This window comes from Vollenhovia emeryi, unplaced genomic scaffold, assembly GCF_000949405.1.
Source record: "Vollenhovia emeryi isolate VEMERY1.0 unplaced genomic scaffold, V.emery_V1.0 DF939131.1, whole genome shotgun sequence".
In the NCBI taxonomy this organism is placed as follows: Eukaryota; Metazoa; Arthropoda; class Insecta; order Hymenoptera; family Formicidae; genus Vollenhovia; species Vollenhovia emeryi.
Window position 1 is genome coordinate 731,673 of NW_011967235.1, and position 23,825 is coordinate 755,497.

The window sequence follows — 23,825 nt, forward strand, 5'->3', positions numbered from 1 at the left end:
TTCGCTACGTCCGTACACGTAACGATCAACATGTCGGCAAAACTAACGCTATTTTCGGCGCTGGGAGTGCTGCAAGCAAAACGCGTTTCCGCTACCGGGTTCGACTGTACGCAGCGGAATATAGGATTTCGCTTTCACACGTCACGTCACTTTTCGTACGTTTTTCTAGTAAAATGGATGAAGTAGGCGCAGGAATGGTTGCACTGATTATTCGTGCCCATTTGAGCAGTATTGTTTGAAAAAACTGAATTGTCTCGAATAAAGACTGTTTTTGTAGAAATTGAAGAATTTGGAAAAACGTTCGGATCTAACAGTGTGGAATGACAAGCCAAAAAGTTCTAAAACAAATATTTGAATGGCAAAAAGCATTTCAATTTATCGCTTAGGACGAGAGAAACTTTTCATGCTAAGATGACTTGTTCATCGTTGGAGCGACTTAAATCTTTCAGTGATACATGTGAAGAAAGTCTCTCGCGAGACTTTCTTCACATTCCGAATACATGAATTACACTTTAAACTCTGTTGTTTTTGGCAATGGAGAGAATCGATTTTAAAACATTGCTTCTGGTTTATCATTTGTCTTAGTTTTCAATTCACCAACTTAGTTCAGCGAGAAAAGTAGCTACGGGTAATAAATTCTTTCATATTCATTATTAAAGCATTCCGAAGTTTGTTATTGGCTGAAAATTTTATACAGAAATAGATTAGAAAAAATTTCTGAGGAAAAGAAGCTTAATGAAACTACGAGTATTATATAGAGAGCTCTGATAGTATAAGATGTTCGAGGGAAATAAGATATTTCTTCTTAATGAAAATTCAAATTAGGTTGAGAACGGATTAAAATCGATCGATCCAAAGTATTTTGGGCAACCGTTTGTGTACTTTTGTCGCACGTGATTTCATTTACATCGAATATATAAGCTTCGCATATTATATACACAAATATTTGTGTGTGAAACTCTATTAAGCCAATTAAATGTTCGCAAAACATGAGTGATTAATGCGGCTTGACAGAACAACATTCAAAGGATGTGCAAATTATATGCGAAATTTTCTTTCGTTACATATGTTTTAAAGTTTAATTAAACACGATTTACTTAATTTACGATTTAATTAAGTAAGTGTTCGGATTCATGTTTGTCCACAGCCGTGAAAGTTGTTGACGTAAACGAATTATCCTTCCCGTTTTGTTTTCACGAGGAACCATTCGTCAATCGACTTATACGATGTAAGATCGAGTGACAAGGAAACTGCGAGAAAACGTGTAAAAAAAACTTGCGATCGATTTATTACGTCCGCACGATTGGCGAAGTTATATGCTCTACAGGGACATTTTAATCCAATGTGGTCTCGATTAGAAAATTTACTTGTACCGGAGTAAACGTCTGCGTATAGCGAGTTGAGACAGGTGGAATATATACTCAAGCTACCATCGAGCGTAAAGTCTCCATTTTCTCATGGACGAAACTTTCTAATTGTGAGAACTTTGTTTTCTGTTAAGACAAACGTTCGCTCGTTACGGCTGAATTTTCTGAACAAGCTACACGGAACTACGACATTCGGTTTCCAATAACGTATAAACGCGTAATGTTTATTATCATCTCTTTCTTTCCATTCAGTGGCTAATTCGATGAAGGATAAAATTACTTATTTTGTTATACTAATGTTCAACTTGCTGACGATGAATTGAAGGAATAAGAAGCGAAGGAGCGAGAAAGTATATAAAATTTTACTTTCCCAAGGGATATAATCTGAATTTATTTTTAAACTGAGACGTGTTTATACACTTAGCGTTTTTCATGTTCTTCACTTTTTAATTATCCTACTTTAAAATGCATTTGGCAACTAAACGACTTCCGTGTGGTGGTAAACAAAGTTTCGCTTTAAGTGTTACAAAACCCGTTAACTTCTTTATAAAATATGTCGCGTGCGAAGAAGACAGAAGCGCACGCAAACTGATTCGACATTTTTAAAGGCCGAGCAGATGCGACAATACGGCGCACGATCGTGATTCAATCATTCCTCGCGATGCTATGCACGTGCATCTACACGCGCGCACCCTAAATTGTAGCCGAACCGTTGAATCAATTGCAATGAAATCCGAATAAAATGTTACGTATCGCGGCCGAGGAGCGAAGATTTGATAACAAGGCTTTATCTCCATTTCACTCTTACAGATTGTGCTATTTTTACTAACAATAAGTATTTTTCAGAAACATCGTTTAAAATTTCAGTAGGTAAATGTAGCTTTTTCCTAAGTGTATTGTAGACAGCGAAAAGTATTTTTTCTCTCTTTTGTCAAACAAGCGGATATGATCGTCACAAATGTTTTATTCAAGATTAAATAATTGTTCAATCTGATATTGGTATTTTTTTAATCAAACGTACTGAATTTATATAACGTAAAAATGTGTATGTGTAAAAATTTTTAAAGCTATTCTATATTAATCTAAAATTGAATTTTACTTTTAATTTGATTTTTCGCAAAATTCGTTTCGTATCTCTCTAAAAAAATATCTTAATATTTCTGTATATTTATCTGAAAAAGCATACACGGTGTTTGTGGATTCTCAATATGTTTTTAATATCCAACGCTTCATCCCTTATGGAATAGATCATCCTGCCACTATTTTGAAGAAGCAAAACTGAAAATCAATATCCGATACTTTTTATGTTATCATCGACTATTCCATTTATCTGAGTTTACACGAGTTTAAAAAACGATGAAGAAGAAAATATATCCGAGTAGCGGCCGACGAACTAGCGTAATGATGTAACAACGTTCTTCTACTCTTCGCGAACCTAATTCCAACTGCGATAAACCCCCGTTTTAGTCGACATACGTGGTGCTCTAAAATTCTCATCACGTATATATTACATTTTTAAATACCTGAATCGATTTTCTTTTAGAAAAAGTTATCTCGACATTCGTGTGGTTTCTTTTAACTTTTATATGAAACTGTCATATTTGGAATTTCTCAGAAACGAAAAGATAGCTATAGATTTTTTTGGTATGTACGTGTGTAACATACATTTGTCTTTCGTTACAAATAAGTCAATTAATTCTAATTTAGAATCCATTGCATTATCCGATCCGATATTTTCCAGACAAATGGATATGGATTATAAAATAAAATAAAAATATCACAAAACATTGGAATCTAAATTCGCTGAAGAATACGTAAAAAGCTAAATTTCTAAGACACTCTGTATGGGGCTCGGTGAAGTCGACGCGATTGAGTGCGGCCGTTGTTCCTAAATGGGTGGAGTGCTCGCAGCGATCCAGAATTGAGTTCGTGTCTTGAGTCTCAACCGACCGAGAATTTAGCTGTCGGCCGATAGCTACGGGGTGGTAGGTTACGAAGAGGGTTATAACCGCGTATCCACCACACATGCGGCAGTCTACCAATGATCTACCAAATATTTAGATTTCCGTTATCGTATCGAACCATCGCGCAGTTGGCTGAAAGGTAAACCGTCGGGTTCAAGCGAAATGTGCACCAAAAGTTTCATTATACGCCACGGTGCGTTATTGTTTGAACCTCAAATTGTCATAAATAAGGACACACTTACGCTAAACACCCGTCAACGATGCTTACGTTGTTGTTAAGAAGTGTTTTACAAAATAAGAAGCGACGTAGTGGTGGAGAAGCGCAATAATGTCGGGGCTTAACTTAAGGTATTCGCCACCGTCGTTGTTCTTCAACGTAACTTATTTTCAGATTTCCAGCATCGTGAACGTAGTATTACATGCTTCTTGCGAGGATAAGACGCTACTTTGAATAATTATGAAAATTCTTGGAAAATACGCGCTTTAAGCGGCACAATTTGACGATGTATCTTTAATTAGTTTTCTGTGATATTTGCATACGCTTTCAGTAGAATCACAATTCACCTATTTTCTGTAATTTTGTTACTATTTATCATTTACTGTTTACCTTGCATTTTAATTCATTTGCGTAAATAACAAATATTTAAGGTCTCAATAGTATCCTGAACGCTCCGTCCTGCTCCGCGGAATAAATGGCATTGAACGAGAGAGGGACAGTCCCGGATTTCATTAAAGCGTCGCACCACGATAGTACGATCCGTGTCGAGATTGTGTTGGATATTCAACCGCATTCGTGTTTACGTATTCCCGTTTAAATAGTATTGACACGGTAGGAAAATGACTGAAAATATACTTATGAAAGTGTGCATTGTTGCAGATACAACTACATTAGAAGAAAAATAGTTTTGCGCGCGTTTTTCTTCAGAGATATATTATAATTACTTTCGAAGATAGAATTATCTGTATTTTTCTTTCAACTTAAGATTATAACATTTTCTTTCAATAATGTACTTTTCTTATTTTGTTTCTTACACGAGAAAAGATTTATTGAGGAAATATTATTCGAGTAATCGACTTTTTATGAAAAATTTATCCATGAAAGTAATAAAGAATATGGAACAAACAATTTGGAATTTTTTACCAATTGCTGGAAGCAAAATTCACGATTCAATGGTATTTTATTTAATGTACCGTAAGTTATACGTGCTTCAAATTTGAATTATTCAAAATAAAATAGAACATTTATGATTTTCTTTTTGGAAAGATAAACAATTATGTTTTAAGCGGTTTATTTGTAGTTTTTAATGATAAGTAAATACTAAAAGTACTGACACAAGAGAATTTTGGCAACGAAATCGTAATTGCAGAGAGGAAACCGTAAGCAGGATATATCGTAATAATGACTAATTTATATTATGCAAAAGGCCAACTACGATAGAAATCTCGAAGTTTATTATTAATAAGTTAAATTGCTTAAATAGACATTTTTAATTGTAGATTTTCAAATGATATTGCAATGAATTCATTTCTTGAATAATATTAAACTCACACAAAAAAGAGAATAATATGCTGGTTCTTGTCTTATACTTGTTAAATTATTCTAATAGCCAAATTATTCTTATTTATTATTCTAGTAACTTATTAAATTATACTTTGTAATTAATTTACAAAACAGTTACTTTTACGCAAGTTTATAATAATGATATTATATAATGCAGATAATGCGGCTAATATTACACGTATAATTTTAATAGAAATAAGCAGTATTTATATTAAACGCAATTATAAAATTTGAGATTATTAAAACGATAAAAATCATTAATATCGTGACTAAGTACGTGAGATAAATGCATACATTACACTCGATTTCATCATAAACCTGTAATGGATTATTCGCCCCATATATTTAGTCGTTAAAATCGATGTTTTCCGTTTCATCGCCGAGAGATGTAATAGTAGTTATACGATGAATAAATCACTGGAAATTTAACTGACAAATTTTCGATATATGAGCTTCTATGTCCGATACGTGTATAATATAGTGCAAAAATAATTTGTCATAGAATCACTGCTACCGTAAAAAACAGTTTGGTTTGACCTTTAAAGCATTACACTTTAAAGGTAACACTTTTAATTGGTCAATTTAAAAAAGTTTTTCTTCTGAATATGGATTTCAATTAAATCTTTGCCACATCTGTGACATGTGTTTAATATTGAAAGTTAACACAATCCGTTAATCTACATGAATAAAGAAAGCTTTTTCTGCTTATAGTGTTAAAAGTTCTTTCTTCTAAATACATTGCTGAAGAATAATTTAGAAATACTTTTAAGTTTTTTAACGAATAATAAAGTTCTTGTTATTATTATTTAAACGCATAAACGTGTATTATATAAATACACATATATTTAATAAGCCTAACTTTTTGAAACTGGACTGTGCCGTCAAAGATACTTTTATTTGTTCTACACACTCAATACCGAGAATTTACCCACAAAGGCAAGTCAACAGAATTATATATAGCAAAGTGGTTAACTAGCAAGTCCCGCATCTCTTGTGTAAGTTAGCGAACCGTAGCACTGGGAATCTGGGCTTTCATTACACGTAGATTCGCCATTCGAGATTTCGTCGTTTTCTCAATGTCTCGTCCCTGTGTCTATCTCTCGGAAGTTAGCGTGCGTAAGTAACCAGTTGAATATACCAAACTTATTAAATGTAATAGTATTTTTTTCCCCGGATACTAACTTTAGCGTACAAATTTAAATGTAGCTAATGCAGACCGTGGTATTGTTTAATAACATATTAATAAAAACCTTTATATCTCTCTCAAATTAAGTCTAAATTTTGTTTAATATTAAACTTTTATATATCAATATCGTCATACTTAAAGTAAATTTTTAAAAAAGAATAAATAAAATAATTAAGTAAATAGAAAAATCTTCGATAAAATACTTGTTAATGTGTTAAGTATTCGAGTCAAAATTTGATTTGAAATGCATTCTTACTTTAGTACATATTTAATACGTATCATACTCCATGTATTTAATATCGATAAAATTATTAAAACTATGTTACATCTTCTTACGTTTGTGTACTGCGACTCAATGAGAATTCCAAATCACGATGCACAAACGTGATTGGAGCATGGAACGGATTGCATTCTTGTACTCATGAATTGATACGATCGTTTCGATCCGGCAACTATCTCTCACTCGTATTCTAACGCAGTTCCTTGTCGTTTCGCTATCTCTCTGCATCGAGCCTAAGTAAACTTCGCATAACGAAGTTTAGCTGAATCTAAACTAGCGTAAGTTATGTGACCTCATATCGGTCACTATTGGAAACTCGGTTATGTGTTCAACTTCGCAGTAGTTGCGTCTCAGTAACTTATACCCAAAATAACTTCTCCTAATATAATCGCACGAACGGATTATTTCAAAAAATTTCAAATAGCGTATTATATTTTTCATATTAAAATATAAATTGCCAATAACACGAATGTATAGCTTTCAATTAAACTTTGCTGTTACTTTAATCTTTTAATTTTATATTTTATAGGCTAAACATTTTGTGTGAATGCTGACAGAGTTTGTAGAGAAAAGAGAAAAAATTAAAAGAAATAAATATATAATAATTCTGAGTGTTAAATTTTCTAAAAAAAGTCGCAGTCAGTTCAAATGATGCCTAAATTAAGCAAGAATCATTTAATTTAAAGAGAATATCAGTTATTTGTATATTCCATTTGTTATTTTATCTGCCCATAATAAGCGCTACAATACAAAATGTTGCGGCGATGTAAGTAATGGCTGTATCACGAGAGGTATATTGATCGATGTGCTAATCTCCCGAAAGCCGCAATGCCGTTGTTAGCAATCGTACAATCGTATATCACGTACATTGAGAATGTCTACCCACATGTGCCTTCGATGCCTCTCTCCTTCGCTGTCGAAGGACCGCATCAGAAACATTTCATATTGTCTCACAACAAACCTCCTACGCGTAGATCATATTAATTGGACCGTTCTGTACGCTTTCAATCATTGATTTTGAGAACATTGGAGAAAGGGATAAATCACAGTACAAATTAAAGAAAAGGGGGGGAGAGAGAAAGGGGGGGGAGAAGCAATAGTTATTATGACAAAAGATAGAAAGTTAGAAATAGTAATATTTGTAAATATATTCCCTGCAAATCTAAGTGTGTTGCTTTTATACACACACGTGTATAGTATACATATAATCACGGGATATAATATTACTTAATTTATATATCAGTGAACTTGTTATTTTATAATTATTTTTAATTCATACATTTATCGAATTATTCTCGTTAATTGATCCGTGTCTTCTAAATAATCCCAAATTAATAGAGGAACAAAGAGTATGCAGATTAATTTTCTATATCTCTCATATCGTCTACAACCTAGGTAGCTATGTGATGAAACTTCTTGGTTAAATCCATGCTTTGCAAAATGTTTTCTTATCATGTCTGCGCGACGTGCATAAAAGCGATATCGGATTTACAACTACTTTAGACTCTCCCGATTTTTATTTCTCTTTATTTCTCTCTCTCTCTCTCTTTCTTTCTTTCTCTCCAGTTCTTGATAATAAAAATCTTTCTAAAGCTCTAAAGCGCGAAAGTACTGGAATATTCTTTGAAAAATACATCTTGTATTTTTCTCTACTCGTTAAATCTGTCAACCGATATCGCGTATCAAGTGAAAAATTTACGTGCGAGTTTGCGGTTAATGCGTTAAGTGTGCCGCGTAAAGAGATATACCCATATCTAGAAAAAACGCGCATGCTTCTATTTCTAGGATAACTAATATTTAATTTTGTACCGTAAATATATAATATGATGTAATAAGAAGCTTGTACGTGGTTTAAAGGCCAACAATTTTTTTCTACGCATGACAATGGGCACGATTGGCGTCCCGTTCGATGCGTGGTCGTCTAATAAATGAGTTCGATCATACTGCATGATTAATTTCGCGTAATACGTTCAAGTTCGCCGGGAATGTCCGATCCATTAATATAATCATTAAGCAGGCTGTTCAGCACACTTGTCAGTGCTGCGAGCTCGCAATTAACAGCATGCACGAGACAAACGGGGCCGCGGTTGACACGCTTACAAATTAACGTGTCAGCCAGGCGCCGAGAAATGCAGCCCGAGCATAAGCAAAATGGGATCGCATGCATGAGACGTGACATACAAAAATTTTCAGCGGCACATAACGTCAAGTCGTTACGGATATTGTAAATTTTAAGACCCACAGGAGAATACAATGGAGCGTTTTACACACAACAGTATAAGCATCTCGAGAGCAATATGCAGCGGATACGTTGCTGCCGGATACAATCGTAGTTTCAGGAGTTTCAGGAGTTACGACGCGTGTTCGATTGAATACGAATAGTACGCGTATAGACATTTGGTATCGATGCCGATTTTTGACACGGATAATGGAAAAAAATCTAATTCCTTAGAATGAGACGGTCTTCGTATGCGCGGCAATAATGTAAATAATACGAAAGAACCCAAGTTTAAATTTACAGAAATAAACACGTAACTTTATATTTTTTAAATTATATAAAACTTTTTTAAATAAATTTCTTTTTTCGTTAATAAAAAAGAAGTTAGTATTCCATTTAGTTGAAGCATTGTCATTTTCATTCAAATAGCTACATTATGTTTTTCCGAAAAATTTACGTAAAAATTACGTCAAAGTCATATTTACTTTATTATTAAAATTTGCTTTTTATAAGTAATTATATTAATTACTATTATTATTACTGTAAAATAAATTTCTTTACTTTTTTCTTTGAAAAAGCGTAGAGTATAATTAACAATAGTTTGTATGAAAAAAACTATACCTATGGATTAGCACAGTATAATGGTTTAATTAATTTTTAACAAATTAAAATGAGTGCACAAAGATCGCATATATGCGATATAATCAACGTTCTATTAAACTTATTAAAAATATTAAGCCAATAGCATTAGCAATATCCAAATATAAAAATGTTTTAACAAATTTTTTATTACTTTCATTATATTTGCAAAGAGAAACAAAAATCGAAAATTAGTAGAATTATATTGGCTCTAATAATATTAAGGTAACTCAATTAAAAGTCTAGTTTTATGTATAGCACTCCAAGATAGCGTAAGTAATTAAATTACTTATCTTCTATCCAATCTACTTTTCAATGCAATTTCTCACATTATAAAACTAGAAATAGACATTATGATTTTTATAACAGTCTAATATGTATTGTAGTAATCAAAAAGCTTAACTTAAAAATAAAAGAATTTAAATGTTTCATAGTATATACTGAAAGAAGAATATCACCGTCGGTAAAAATAGTGCAACAAACCACGAAGACAACTTCGAATGTGCAGATTCGACTTGACAAAGCGAATTCTATCGCAATAAAGAACAGGAAGTTGTGTTCTACAATTTTCTCTCTTGGAAGTAATGGCGGGATTTGTTACTTCGTGTAAATCAACCTACACTTTTCAAGCTCATATTCTTGCTCCTTTTATGTATACTGCAAGAGGAATTTCGAAAAATATTTCTACGATGCGTAAAGCTTTGCATGCATATTTAAAATTAATCCCTAACAGTGTTGCCGGAAAAGAGAAATAATATTCTTTGCGTCCATATGCAAATTCGTCGTTCGCGCGATTACGGCACCATAGCAAATGAGAGACGGCGCGACGTAACAATTTTAATTCGAATAAATGCAAATGCAATTTTTTCCCGTGTTCACTTTTCGCAACATATTTCAATGAAAATTGGTGCAAAACTAGTATATTTTGTGTTATAACGATCGTTACTTGTGAAGGAACTTTTCAGTTCTCATTGTAAATTGCAAATTTTGTTGTCCAAATTTATCCTATTAATTTGGAGAACAAAAATTAATATTTCAGTGTAAAGAGATTCAATAAAAATAAGTCAATGTAACAAATAAATAAAATTTCAACTCTTTTTCTAATTCTTAATTACAATTTATCAACGTATATCTCCAAAAATTCTAATCTTTATGTGATCCATTATGGGCGTTTCTTCACTAGCATTAAGATCTTTTCACACGGAACATATAATGTCATAATATTTGTAATCATTTGTCCACAACATTACGATGGTGAAGCGTACAGCAATATAATGTGACGTGACATGCTTTTCATCAACCGCGCTTTTACTTCTCGATCATTTTCTGTTGTCTTTTAATGCCCGATTTAAAAATTTAGTTTCAAATATTTAGACAAATATGATTAGAAATAAATTATTACGTTCCAGTGCACGAAAAACATCTAGAAAGAGATGCTTCAAGGTAATCGACAGATTAATGTTCCCGTAAATGTACGTATTGTTGAAAAATAGTATCTCTATCCGTAATAAATAACGAAGGGGAAACATACATTATATGATTTGTATTATGACGTGTGATAATACAGCATACGTAACCAAATCACGTAACCAAATCACGGAGAAAAATCAAGTCATTAGTTATCTTGATTTATGGCGGATATATGTATAGACTAAGAGAGATATAATTCTGTTATACTTTATCGCGATAATACAACAATATATCTGCAGTTAATTCAATGCAAAGTTGATGAGTATATTCGCGTTTGTAATCAGTATCTTCATCAGAGCACAATCGATATGTATTCTCACATGATAATAATATACGATGCACGTATTGCAATCTACACACCTAATTCATAGTTATGCGTCAGCGTGGCACTGATAAATACAATATTATGATATATAATATCAAATTCAAACACAATGTACGATAATGCGATGATGCGACTCTGCATGTAGAAATACATGATCTCCCTTCAGGTTAATTTTCACGAGCATTGTTTAAAGAACATATACAAAAGTTCCATTATTCATTTTCACGCATATTATGGCATGTTGTAAATTATTTGTTAAAAAATCACGTAAACAACTTTCATAGGTGCTTCAAATAAACAAAGGTTTGATTCACAAGTTTGTCATAAAATTAAAATAGAACAAAGCTTGTTACATTTATAATAAACTAGTTAATTTTCATCATTTATAATATGTCCATCATATAAAATTGCATTCGGTATTTGTTCCGTTTAACACGGTATAATCGTTATCAAAGCCCAATGATCTCTGTGTAATTTACTAATAACGGAATATTTTCACGTAATTAAATAGTTTATATAATGATTCTATGAATACCTATCAAGTAAATTTCATACTTCAATCGGCATAGACAACTGTTATCCCGGTATTAAATTTACTTTAATAAATTAAAACTCATACGAGCAGAATATAATTTCATTATTATTCTCTTGTCATAAAAATAGCTAAGTTATTTGACATTTTATTACTTTGAACTTAAAAAATTTTTCAATATATTAGTATACTGTAATTTGTATAAATTTTTTAAATGTTTTTATATATAAAATGTGAATATATATTATTTTGTGTATATAGGTATGTTATATGTAAAATATTGCTATATAATAATGAATTTGTTAGAGAGGGAGAGAGAGAGAGAGACTACTTGAATTTAATCTGTCGATTAAACTTTCCGTGCGATGAGCTGTCGTAAAGCGGACGCTATTTCGACGTTAAAGAGTTCTCATCCTTCTTGCAACTTTTACCGTCTTTCATAAAAAGACATCAGAATAACCGATTAATCGCTACGACTTTAAAATTATTCGTATAAGTAGATCCGTAAATCAGAAACGATTTTATGACATCTTTTAAAACGGTTAATTATCATATTTAATTAACTCATCTGTTGTATCTCAATAAATCATGTTTTTCATTCCATCGGATGTACTGGAGTAGTTTATGTTGTTAAAATGCAAAAAGTTGCTTGTAATGCGAAGAGTTACTTAACCGAGTGAAGTAGACGAGTTCAGTCTGTTCTGCATACTTTAGGGAAACAAATGTTCTCAGGTACAACTGAAGCTTTCATGTAACGATATGTAGAGTCTCTTAGAACAAGCCAGTAAGTTTATGAATATTTAACATTTTATCATAAAGGTTCACTTGCATGTACGATTATTTGATCATTGAATTGATATTCTTTACAGTTCTGTGTGATAAAAATTACATAAATAATGAGTTGTACGAGATTATTATATACCGTCAAAATCACAATTATTGTCGGTGCTTCATCGACACTACAAGAAAATACGAATTACGGATTTGAATCCCGAACGTTCAAATCTATCGATATACGATACTAATTATATGTAGTCTGTTTCACTAATCTTGCAAACGACTTGTTTGCTAGACAATAACTATGTTTTACCGTTTTCTATTTATCTAATATTACGAGCAAAATCACATATTTTTTATACAGTTTGAAATTTTGTCCACTGTCGATAGAGGCATGTGTTATAATATATGTTACTCCAATAAAAAACCCGCAATTTATAGCGAGACACAAAAATTTTACCCGCGAAAATAAATGCGTTGTAATATATAATACGGTGTCGTACTAAATTCGGAAGCAATGTTTCATGAACCATTGCCTCTCCTTATCCATGAAGAAATAATTTTATCTATTCCATAAATTCAAGCTATGCATAAATTTGTCTATAATTCTGACTCCTAATGGCATCAACGTCTACTTAAAAGAACGGACTTTTATATTGTATAAATTATTATATTCATAATATATACACATAGATTGTTTAGATAAATCATTGTCATTTCGTCCAAATCTGATTGTATTCATATAATGTTATGCTTATGAAATTATAAATATTTAAAGGTTAATCTAAAGTTACTGGGAAACAAGTACATCAAGTAACATTGGAACAAATTTTCATAACAATTACAAATAAACAACAAGTTTTTACAATCAAATTAATTATGCTATTTACATGTATTTATGTTTGTGTACTTTAGATTTAATTTATTAGGTACTTAATGAACTCTCGAATCACGAATACAATAAACGTGATTCAAAAAATTTATATACACGTACACTTGAGTTTATCGGAGACCCGTATAGGATTCTACGGTAACATATATTATAGTATATGTATATTATACATGCGGGCAGAGAGTGCACATATGTCGATATAATCTTCTTATTCTAGAATAGACATGTATCGCGAGACTATTCATCGAATCCGCAAACTAACTCGTTCCACCAACGCTTTACCTAAAATTTGCATCGACCGGAATTGGTATCGCTCGATACGTCTTGATAAGGATTATCCTCCTAAGTGTAAATTTACACGGGAAACCAAAAGACCGCAGCTGTTCGCGTGAGCTGCGCAATTGTAAGCGATGGTAAACGTATTTGCCATTAAATCGCGCGATTCGCAATCTGGTAACGTCAGAGATTTCGCGTGTTTTGCAAAGCAATCGAGTCATGTCTTTTCGCGACAAATTCTCGCGCGAACTAACGAAAGGAGTTTTGCGACGGCGCGACATCCAGTTGCACGTAAGGGATATGTATCTCGCGATGGTGCAAAGTACCGGGCGCGAAAAGTACGAACCTAAATATTATTATCGTGTGAACCCGTGATGAGGGTAATTATTTCCGTCTACAGCACGCCTTCCGTGAAATGAGCCGGCGCCACCGGGGATGACGCCGAAGTTATGTAAGGCACATATACACCACATATCCAAAAACTTATTTCATTTAAACTTCCCAAGCTAGCGGAATTGATAAGCGCGAAACATTTATCGTGGAGCCGCGATGTTTTCGTGCATTTCTACTGTTACGTAAGGATGTGAGCGAGCACGAAACTTGAGATTACCGGCTGTAATTACCTCATTCGAGTGCTCTCACGGTCAATTTGATAAATACAGATGCACTTTATAGTGTAATTAATTTTTTATTTCAACTCCTGTATACGCAATTTTAAATGTGCTCTATGGAAATTTGGAATTAGCAGCACAGAGATGCGGTGCGATTTTAATTTTGGACAGAGACTCGATTTTGCAACTTTATTAAAAATGCAATTACTGAAATAATTAAATTGTTTCAACAAAGTACGACCTCTTATCAAAGCTTTCTGCTAAAAGAATACAAACTGTAATGCTAAAAACTATACTAAAACGACATTTGGAACACAGTACAGAAAAGTATCTATTTCCAGAGTCCGTTTATGTTCACGGCTCGTTGATTCACGTAATTATTCCGAATAATTATGCCGCTACTTTCTTAAGAGTGGAAATACTGTCCACTCTTAAGTCAAGTAGCTTATTAAAGTAGCGTTCGAAAAAAATACAGGGAGATATTGCCGAGGGAATTCGTACTTTTGCTTACCTTTATGCAAAAGTTTCGATGAGAAGTAAGTATTTAGAGGTACAGGACTTCTATTCACGGTATGACTATTATTAATATCTCCCGACAGTATCCTTCTGAATGTAAATTGATAAAACTTTGCAAAAGTTAACGAAAGTTCTGATTGCCGCAAAACGAAGTCCAAAACGAAATTAGTGACAAACTATTTCCGTAACAAAAGCCCCAGTACATTATAGTTCCCTATCATCGCGCAAAGCGAAATAATACTTGCGAGGAGTGAGTAGTAGTCGCGAAAATATGTGATTTCACAGTTCATGAACCTAAGCGTTCTACAAAGCATTGCATAAATTTAACGTTTATTTTAACGCGACAGAATTTACAACCGGGGACACGTTTAGTCAACAATCAAATATTTGCTTTATGGAAGGCAATGTAAAGAATCAATTTCAGTTAATTTTCTTTGACGTAGAAATGGAAGATGAGAATAGATTTTTCCTTTAAAACTTTAACTCACGTACCAATTTAATGCATTTATTAGGTACATAATAATTTATTTTATATTTGTATGTGATTAGTTTTTACTTCAGTTTAAGAAAATGCTAAAAATTTGGACACGTAGTTTTCTTATAAGAGTTTTTTTTGACAATATTTAATTTAAGTCTTACGACTATTTAAAAGTGTTTTACATTTTTCACTTTTTATAATTAGCAAAATTTCTCTGAATTTGGTTACTAAATTTTTACAATTTTCTATATTTTTGCTATGTTTGTGTTATCAAAATGGATAACTAAAACATGTTTCAGAAAAAGTATTCATCGTATCTGTGACTCCTGCTAGACTTGCAAGTTTTCGTGACGATGCAGCATGTTGATATGATCGTTCAGAAAATATTAGGAACTTTCCATGCATAGAGAATGTGAAGAAGTATAGAATACATATTGCATTCGTATTACATGTTTATAAGTACACGCAGCAACGTCACTTTGATACTTTTTTTGTTTCAATCGTTTCACGTTTTCTTTAAGTTAAAGATATTTGCTCAATTTTATATGCGGGAATCAATAACATTCGAAAAGATAAGATAAATACATAAAATTATATTACGTCTTTTGTATTATATTTTTTGTATCGATTGATATATTTTTTTAAGTAATATCGTATATTTTATAGAGAATACAAATTGACGTCAAAAAGTTTACTGTTGGAAATTGACAAGGCTTTTTTCATTAATTACATAATATAGTATTGCAAAAATATAGAAAGCCGCAAATACGAAGATTACATTCCAATAATCAATCCATATTTATGCAATTGTATCGCTACATTGTTACTGACTATATGGCCGTTATAAAAACACGCATAAAATACGCCCAGTTATATATGTCCTTCTTTGATACATCTTTTGTATCATTGTTTTATTTAGTTAAAATGATTTAAACAAATTTAACATATTTATAGCGTAAAAATCGAAATTTATCGTGGTTTTAAAATAAATAAATGGGTTACGTTTTAAACTAAAGTATCAATAAAATATTGCCCGAGTAAACTGTTATGAAATCAGCACTTTATTTGGAAATTGTGAGAGTATAAATTTGTAAATAACTTTTTTACGTGCATATATTTATTTATTATATTAAAAAATATATTTCTCTTTGTTGGGTATGTCGAATCTCGACTCCTGATTCTCTACGTTATGAAATAATAAACGATTTTTAATTTTCGTAATCTACATTATTCCATAAGTTTGTGTATTATTGCAATGCGGATGCGACATATCGCGTTCCAAACGGCCGTCGCCGCTTTTAGAAAGCTTCTGTTGCACTTGCTCCCTTATGCGTTTGCCACATGCGAACGCGCTTCGCGGCCTACCGTATTATATTTGTTAGTTTCCGAGCAAGCGGCCACACAGATTTAGAACTTGCTTGGGACTTGGCCAACACGTGACGTGCTTTCAGATTACTAGAATTTGAAGCATTTCCGACGTAATTGCGCGCACGATGTGCAAACGCAATAGGCATCATGTTATATAATGTATTTAAATCATTATCTCAAAATACCATCGCGGCACACATTAATTTCGAAAAACGATCAAAGAAATTTGTCGGATCATCTTAGGATACCTTATGTGCTTGTCATTAAAAAATTAATGACGATTAATGACAAAAATGCCAATATTTCTATCACAGATTGACCGCAAATAAGTAAACAATTACTCGGAATATTTCTTCGTTGTATTATGACTTTGAGCACGGTTCAGAGTTGCATTATTATTTTACGCACTATTGACTTTCAATTTTGGTTGCGCTTTAATATCCTATACATGTAATCTTTTCCTGAACATATCAATGACACGCGATGATATATCGCCCGCGCATTGTTCCAAATTGTTTCGTGCAACGAAAGTTATGGCACTAACGCCGCAAAACGGCGTTAAGTGATTTTCAGGATGTCGTTTATATGCAAAGATATACATCAGCGATGAAAGCAGCTCGCGACGATTTATACATTTTTTTTTTCGCACAAGATAACATCTATGTATGCATCGTGTATAATAGCGTAGATAGGGTCAGCGTAAATTTATTCTCCACGGATATTTAAAGAGCCCGCTCATCGTCATGCGATATATCGATGCACCGGCTGCGTATACCGCTATTTTTAAATTCCGATAAGATTTCTTTATTATAAACAAAACGATTGATTTTTCGTATAAATAGATACGAGTTATCATCCCGTAACAACGGTACGCGACGTCGTACGACGTGTAGAGACGCTAGAGTCTGCGCGAGGTTTCAAGAGCGGTGATATTTCGCTCGTAAAGGGTAGTTGGATATATTCGCGCCAAATCCGCGACCTCAGCCCGCACTTTCGCGCCGCGTGAGGTGTAACAACATACGTTGCAAATTCGAACGCAGCAATACGGCGTGCGAGAACAACTCTCCCGTTCTCTCCCTCGTCGCAGTATCGAAATTCACGGCGAGGCGCAATCGGGGACAGCGCCTTTTTTTCACTCGACACGGGGGAGTTTGATTACGAGCGCGCGACGGTACGTATCGAATAACGGGGGCGCGTGTATGTACCGCCGTGAATGCGTGCGGCTTTAATTTTTCCCGCAGCCCCTCAAGATGTTGCAGATATACCGCCGTCTGTTTCTTTCCCTTTCATCTGATTTTCAATGGCCGTGCACACATCCGGGGGCTGTGCGCGACGGGCGGCGGCTATTATTCCGCGGCCTTGAACACGCGAGGCCTCGTACGGCTTACGTCTAGGAGTTGCAGCAACGGCGCGCAACTGCGAATGTTCGCCACGTTCTCGTGCAACATTAAAATCTCGTTTCGCTGAATCGCAGGTGGGACAGCCGGACGTTGCTTTTCCACGGGGGAAATTATACTCGCGTATAAAAGCATTTTTCTCTGAATTTCTGGTCGCTGAGCATTATTGTTTTCGCAACCCGTCGGCCGGCTTCCTTCCGTCGAGCTTTTCACCTCTTCAGACAAGCATTAAGAAGTCCGACGCTCTTGTACATTTTCTTCTATCCTAATTCTGGCCACTTTCGCGAACTGTGGCGTCCCATATAAACTAACTTTTACCCCTTTTCCCGCTTACTACTGGCATCCTCAACATATTTCTTTATAATACGCAGACGTATAACAACAGAGTATATTTAAAAAAATAAGATTCTGTGATCGATCGTCTCACTGCATTCACGAAAACATGGGTGACTGTGTCGCGAATAAAGATTTCATATCAAATCTTATTGAAACAATGTTATATGATTTTTTTCTGTTATCTTTCGACGCTTCATTATTATTGAATACGTGTCAAAGTACTCGTATACATATGCGTATTGCAGCAGCCTTGAGTGGTCAGAACCGCGTCGCTAAAAGTAAGAGCTACCAGGAAAACTCCTCTTTCCGAACAGCATCGTAACCATTTACATCCGTTTATTTATGGATGATAAAACGACTTCGAGGCAGCGAGTTAAGTAGATTTACGCGATGGGGTTTATTTTTATATCGTCTCATTTTTCACATCCATGGCAGGCATGCCGGTGGTAATTGTTTCGCCGCGACTTTTAAAAGGCGCGATCTTTATTCTCGAGCGGCAAGAGCGAAAGGAGAACTCAATCACGGACGGGTTTCCAATTTCTTTTTTACATTCTCCTTATCCCGGTGTATTAGATTGCGCGCTGAATTTATATCCCACGGTATTCAACCGCGTTCGCGCACCTCGTTTAGACAAGCACCTGTCAGACGCATATGATGCATCACACGTGTAGATAGATCGCGGAACTCTTAGCGATAATCCCGGATTTATTCCGCTCTCGGGGGAGAAATTTAGGTCGCTGACTCACCCTCGGCTCCGCGCAGGAGGACAAATCCGCCGAGAAGCAGGAAGACGACCGCCGCGGTCGCTCGCATTCCCACACTTACGCGGAGGAGGTCCTGTCCTCGGTGCATGATCGAGAGAGGATCCACCTGGGATGCCGGGATGCCGACGCGTCGAAACTTTCCTAGAGCATCACATTCATCAGGAGCACACCGTGCGGGTTCACAGATAATCACAGTAATCCACAATCACCGTCGAGATTAGCGAGATCAGCGGGAGAGCTCGCTGTTTCGTCAGCACGATCGCGAGATGTATTTTTACCGGCACCCCGGGATCCTCAGCGACCGTAGCAAGAAAATCGCGCCTCGGCGAGACGGGGCGATCGGGGCGAGAACGGCGCGCGAATGTCCGAACACGAGAGAAGAACTGGAGATAAACACCACCTCCGATAAGGGAACTGTGTCCGTCGACGAGGGAGGTTCTCCGTAAGAAGGAAGACTGATAGGAAGAAGAGCAAAGGGAAGAACACGTGCGCTCGATAAGCGCCGATGGGTCTTCCGCTGCTCCAGGGCGTCGACAGCCGATTGGATCTAGCGGATGATCCTCTTTACGGCGAGAGGATCCGCGATCGTCACCGACGAACGATCTCTCTTCCGATCACCGATGGGATAGGAGGGCCGGAAGAGAGAGAGAGAAAGAGAGAGAGAGACGTTGACGACGAAATTAGCGGGAGCGAGCAACCGAATGGTAGACAGAGTCGCGAGCGACTGGCGGGTCTGCTCGTCTCGCAGCGAGGACAGAGCGGCAGAGGCGGAATCGTGCGCTTACCCGAAACTAAGCGATTCGCGGTCGTCGGCGCGGCGCGCACCTGTCGTTCCGCGGGTTGCTGCGCATGTCCCTGGTCGAGAGAAGCCGACAACCGACTGCCAGAGGAGCTGCTCCGTTCCTGACAGGGGGTGCGCGCGGGGGTGGCTGAGGCAGGTGGGAGAGATGCGAGGTGCGAGGGAAGGTCGATGGGGACGGTAGTACGGCACGGTAGGCCGCTCGAGGAGGAAAGAAAGAGGAGGAGAGGGACGGGAGCGGGGCGGAGACCCCGCGGAGACTCAAGGTGCTGGTGTGCGGATGTCAAATTAAGATTTTCCGTGCGATCCAGTTCTACTCGAGTGCGCGGAGTCTCCCTGGTCTCCTTCCCTCCTTGTCCGTCTCTCGACGTCAAGCCGGATTCCAGCCGCAAACCGACTTTGGGGTAGGTCGCTCGCGCGGAGAGGGATTTCGTTAACTCGCGCGCGAATGCGCGGATTGAGAACGGCAAGATTGCGATACATTTAATGCATCGGCGGTCGTATTGTTTTTACTTATAGCACGGCGAAAGGTTTATTTTTAATATTGAAAAACTCGCGAGGAACAATGGAACGCGTTCACGAAGCGCGTTTCGAACCATCATCATTTCGATGTTATTTACGTAAAAAGCTTTTCCGGAAAAGCTATAAAACTTTAAATAAGATTATCCTAAATATCCTAAATGTTCCGAGCGTATTAATAAAAACATCCTGGGTTGCACGAGAGTATTTAGTTATTTGAAAAAAAATGTAAATATGCGTTCGGTACCGGAAGTGCATATAACGAAGAAAATTTCGTTCTTTGTGTCAAGCTATATTTCGTAATGAAATATATGTTGTATTTCAAAACGCGCAAAAATTTACCCATAACGGGAGATACGAGAAACTTTGTATCAATAAAGTTGCAACGGATTCACCGAATAATAATTTTAAAGGTTCGTTTACAATTGAAAATTTAATTTTCGCAAAAGTATTTTAATGTTACCTCTGTAAATTTAAAATTTACAGCAGAAAGGAAATAAATGTATAATTATGTCGCGTTTATACAACAAAAGGCATAGTTTAAACTTTAAATGAAAGAGAATAAGTTGCCTGTGTTGTGATATTACGCAGTTCATTATTATGTTTTTAGTTATATTTATATCCCGTATTTATTTTCACACACGTGCTTTTACTCTTACGTTTAAGTATAAATATACATTAAAATATACAGTTACGTGAAATTAACAATAGGAATTTATATGATATTTTATTGAACGACAAAAAGCAGTATATTGCAAATGGTAATTATTGCAGTTGCATGTATTGCGTGTATTACAAGTAATTGCAAAACACGAATCTCTCTCGATACGAATAATGAGGGACGTGTTCCTAGCGTGTAACAAGAAGCATTTCTGCATTTCTATCTTCATTAAAAGTTGTTGGAATTCGAAAATAAGATCATCGACTCGTAATTAATATCAGGCTAACAGAAAATTAAAATGAAATAAACGTTTAGTTTTTTATTCAATGACTGCGTAATATGTACGTACCTACGTACGGAATTAATATTCCAATTATAGAACATTCAGATAATTTTCGAAAAGAATAAAATACTATTGAAACACTTTTTAATTAGCATTTTCTAAAATTGAGTTTAATATTTTCGAATTTTACTGAAATAAAATTTTTGCGCCACTAAAATTGAAGCATATTGCTTATGAATTATAATTAATACCCAATATTTAAAATCAATTTCCATCAAAATTAATTATTTCGCAAAATATAATACTAGAGTATACAATACTGATTATTGTGTTTTTTAATTTCATACTCGTATAATTCACGACAAAAAATGATGTTTTAATAATAAAAAGTGGAATTTTTTAGTAAAAAGTTATTTTAATGCCTTTTCCTTTCTTTACTTTTCACTATTACTTTGTGAGCAATCAATAAACTACAACATTTAATTACTTATAACGTATCTGTGTGGTCCAAAACTGATCAAAGAACGTTATTAGTACATCTTTATAGTGTACTCTTTCAACCGCGGTTTCTTAAAAAATTTTATCTACGCAAGAGTGGCAAAAAGTATATGAAATAATAAACAATAAAATTCATATTCTGATGTGAAATCACAATTCGAAGGAATAAAAGATATAAGGCGAAGACAAGATGTTAGTGTCTAAATGATTTTCTCTTTTAAATTTATTGCGAAAAATTTAAAAGTTAAAATAATTTAGACTAACATTCTGTCTCGGCTCTTACATCCTTTATTTCTTCGAATAAGAAAAATCATTTTATTAGATGTAATTTATTTGAAAACCCATTAGTTTCTTCGCACACACTATCATTATTTATAACTTCCTGCCAATCTTATTCTATCCGCGAGGACTTTTCTATTTTATCATTCCCGCCCGTGTGTTTCCATATCGATCTCACGTAATTGGTGTATCTCGTAATTATTCTGCTGTACCGCAAGATACCAAACAGTGCTAATAAATAATGCGTCGATATAATGAGCTCTATTTTACGAGCTCATTACCGCGCATCCCCGTGCACATAATAAATCGACGAATATTCGAACGTTTCCGGGATTAAATACCGGTATATTAATAATTTATTCTTGCCGATCCATATTAAGATAATAGATCTCTACAGCGTTGTCTATCTTTAATGACTTATCTATGATACACGTTCACAGATCTGGAAGCTTCAGATCGTCTGGATCTCAGATCATAGAATGTCATCTCGATTTAAAATACAAGATAATTGTACTCACCGACACGATGCGCAGCAGCGGAGTTGGGACGTTCATCTGCAAAGCACAAATACATCCAAGTTAGCGACGTCAAAATGATAAATATTTCAAAATGTAACGATTGCTCGCGCGCATCGAAGCTTTTATTCGTTCTTCTCATTTCTAGTAAATTATTCAAGAGCAAACAGAGCAACCCTCTTCCCCCAAACCGTACTTTTGCCAAACTATTGCATAATCCAAGCTTTAAATCTAACTATTTTAAACACACCATATTTGTTATCGAGTATCTCAAGTATTTCTTAAAATACTCGGCAACGTTTCATCACATTATGCGACAATGCAAAATTGCAGTGCGACGAGATAAGAAGAACTCAAATAAAATCATACACAAATGTAACAATTGTACAATACGCTTATATACGATTATGTGCCGAATATTGTGTAATCTAATTTAAGCGAACTCTCAGGTTTGAAAGATTACTTTGAAAAGATCACTTTGAAAAACGTCAATTTCGTTTTAAGTTAATTTTTCCAAGGGTATTTCGCAATAATTCTTATTATATCTCTTATGTATACAGAGATTGTGCGAGGGAAAGGAAACATATTGTGCACAGACACACATTTCATACGTATATAATTATATATTATACATTATTAGCAAAAATCTCTTTCGCTCTCCCACTCAAGTAATTCAAACTAATTGGAGCGGCCGGATTAATTTAGCAGGTAACGTATAAATAATAAATTACCCTGTGGTTGCTCCGCTGTCGCCCGATGCCTTCCAGACCGCCTCCTCCTCTCAGATCCCGTCGTTGCACTCACACAACACTTATTCACGAAAACGAGGCACGGCACTAAACTGCAAGCATAACCGCGAAATGAGAAAACGTTTATACGTAGAGGAAAGTGCCCTATTAAGAGGTAGGCTTCTAATATGAGATAGCGGAGTTTCTGCTAAATTAATAGACATCGCCAGTTGATTGCACCATGAATTTATTGCCCCTGGAGTCCGGTTTTGTGGCAAATTGATTGTTAAATCGTGCAATATCGTTGCGGAAAAAGATTTGCGATTGAATTGGGACGTCGAAAAGCTGCTGTCTCATATTAGAATCCTATCTCGTGACAGAGGACCCTCCTCCGTACGAGAACGTTTCACTTGCAAATAATATTCAGTTACTCACTCCGCTCCGCCTTCGCCCGGTGCCGCCCGCGGGCCGTCCTCTCCTCTCGGATTCCTACGCGCGCGGCACTCGCGACTCGTGACGCACGAACTCGCGGAAACGCGGTTAGTCTCGCCGGCGAACGAGTCTCGATTCGAAACGCCCAATTTTA

The 23,825-nt window shown here is 35.3% G+C and overlaps 1 protein-coding gene across 3 annotated transcripts in view; it reads right to left on the reverse strand.

The window, feature by feature from the left end:
• The window catches only part of LOC105568130 (hemicentin-1), a 154,159-nt gene extending 134,330 nt beyond the window's left edge, over positions 1 to 19,829 (reverse strand). For 2 of the 3 annotated variants that reach the window (XM_012023544.1, XM_012023543.1), the window contains exon 1: positions 18,940 to 19,827. In XM_012023544.1, coding sequence (XP_011878934.1) covers positions 18,940 to 19,045 — 106 coding nt within the window. In that variant the 5' untranslated portion in view covers positions 19,046 to 19,827. Of the gene's footprint in view, positions 1 to 18,939 lie in introns of all 3 variants that reach the window. The other variant, XM_012023542.1, reaches the window with a different exon arrangement.
• Between the last annotated feature and the right edge of the window lie 3,996 nt (positions 19,830 to 23,825).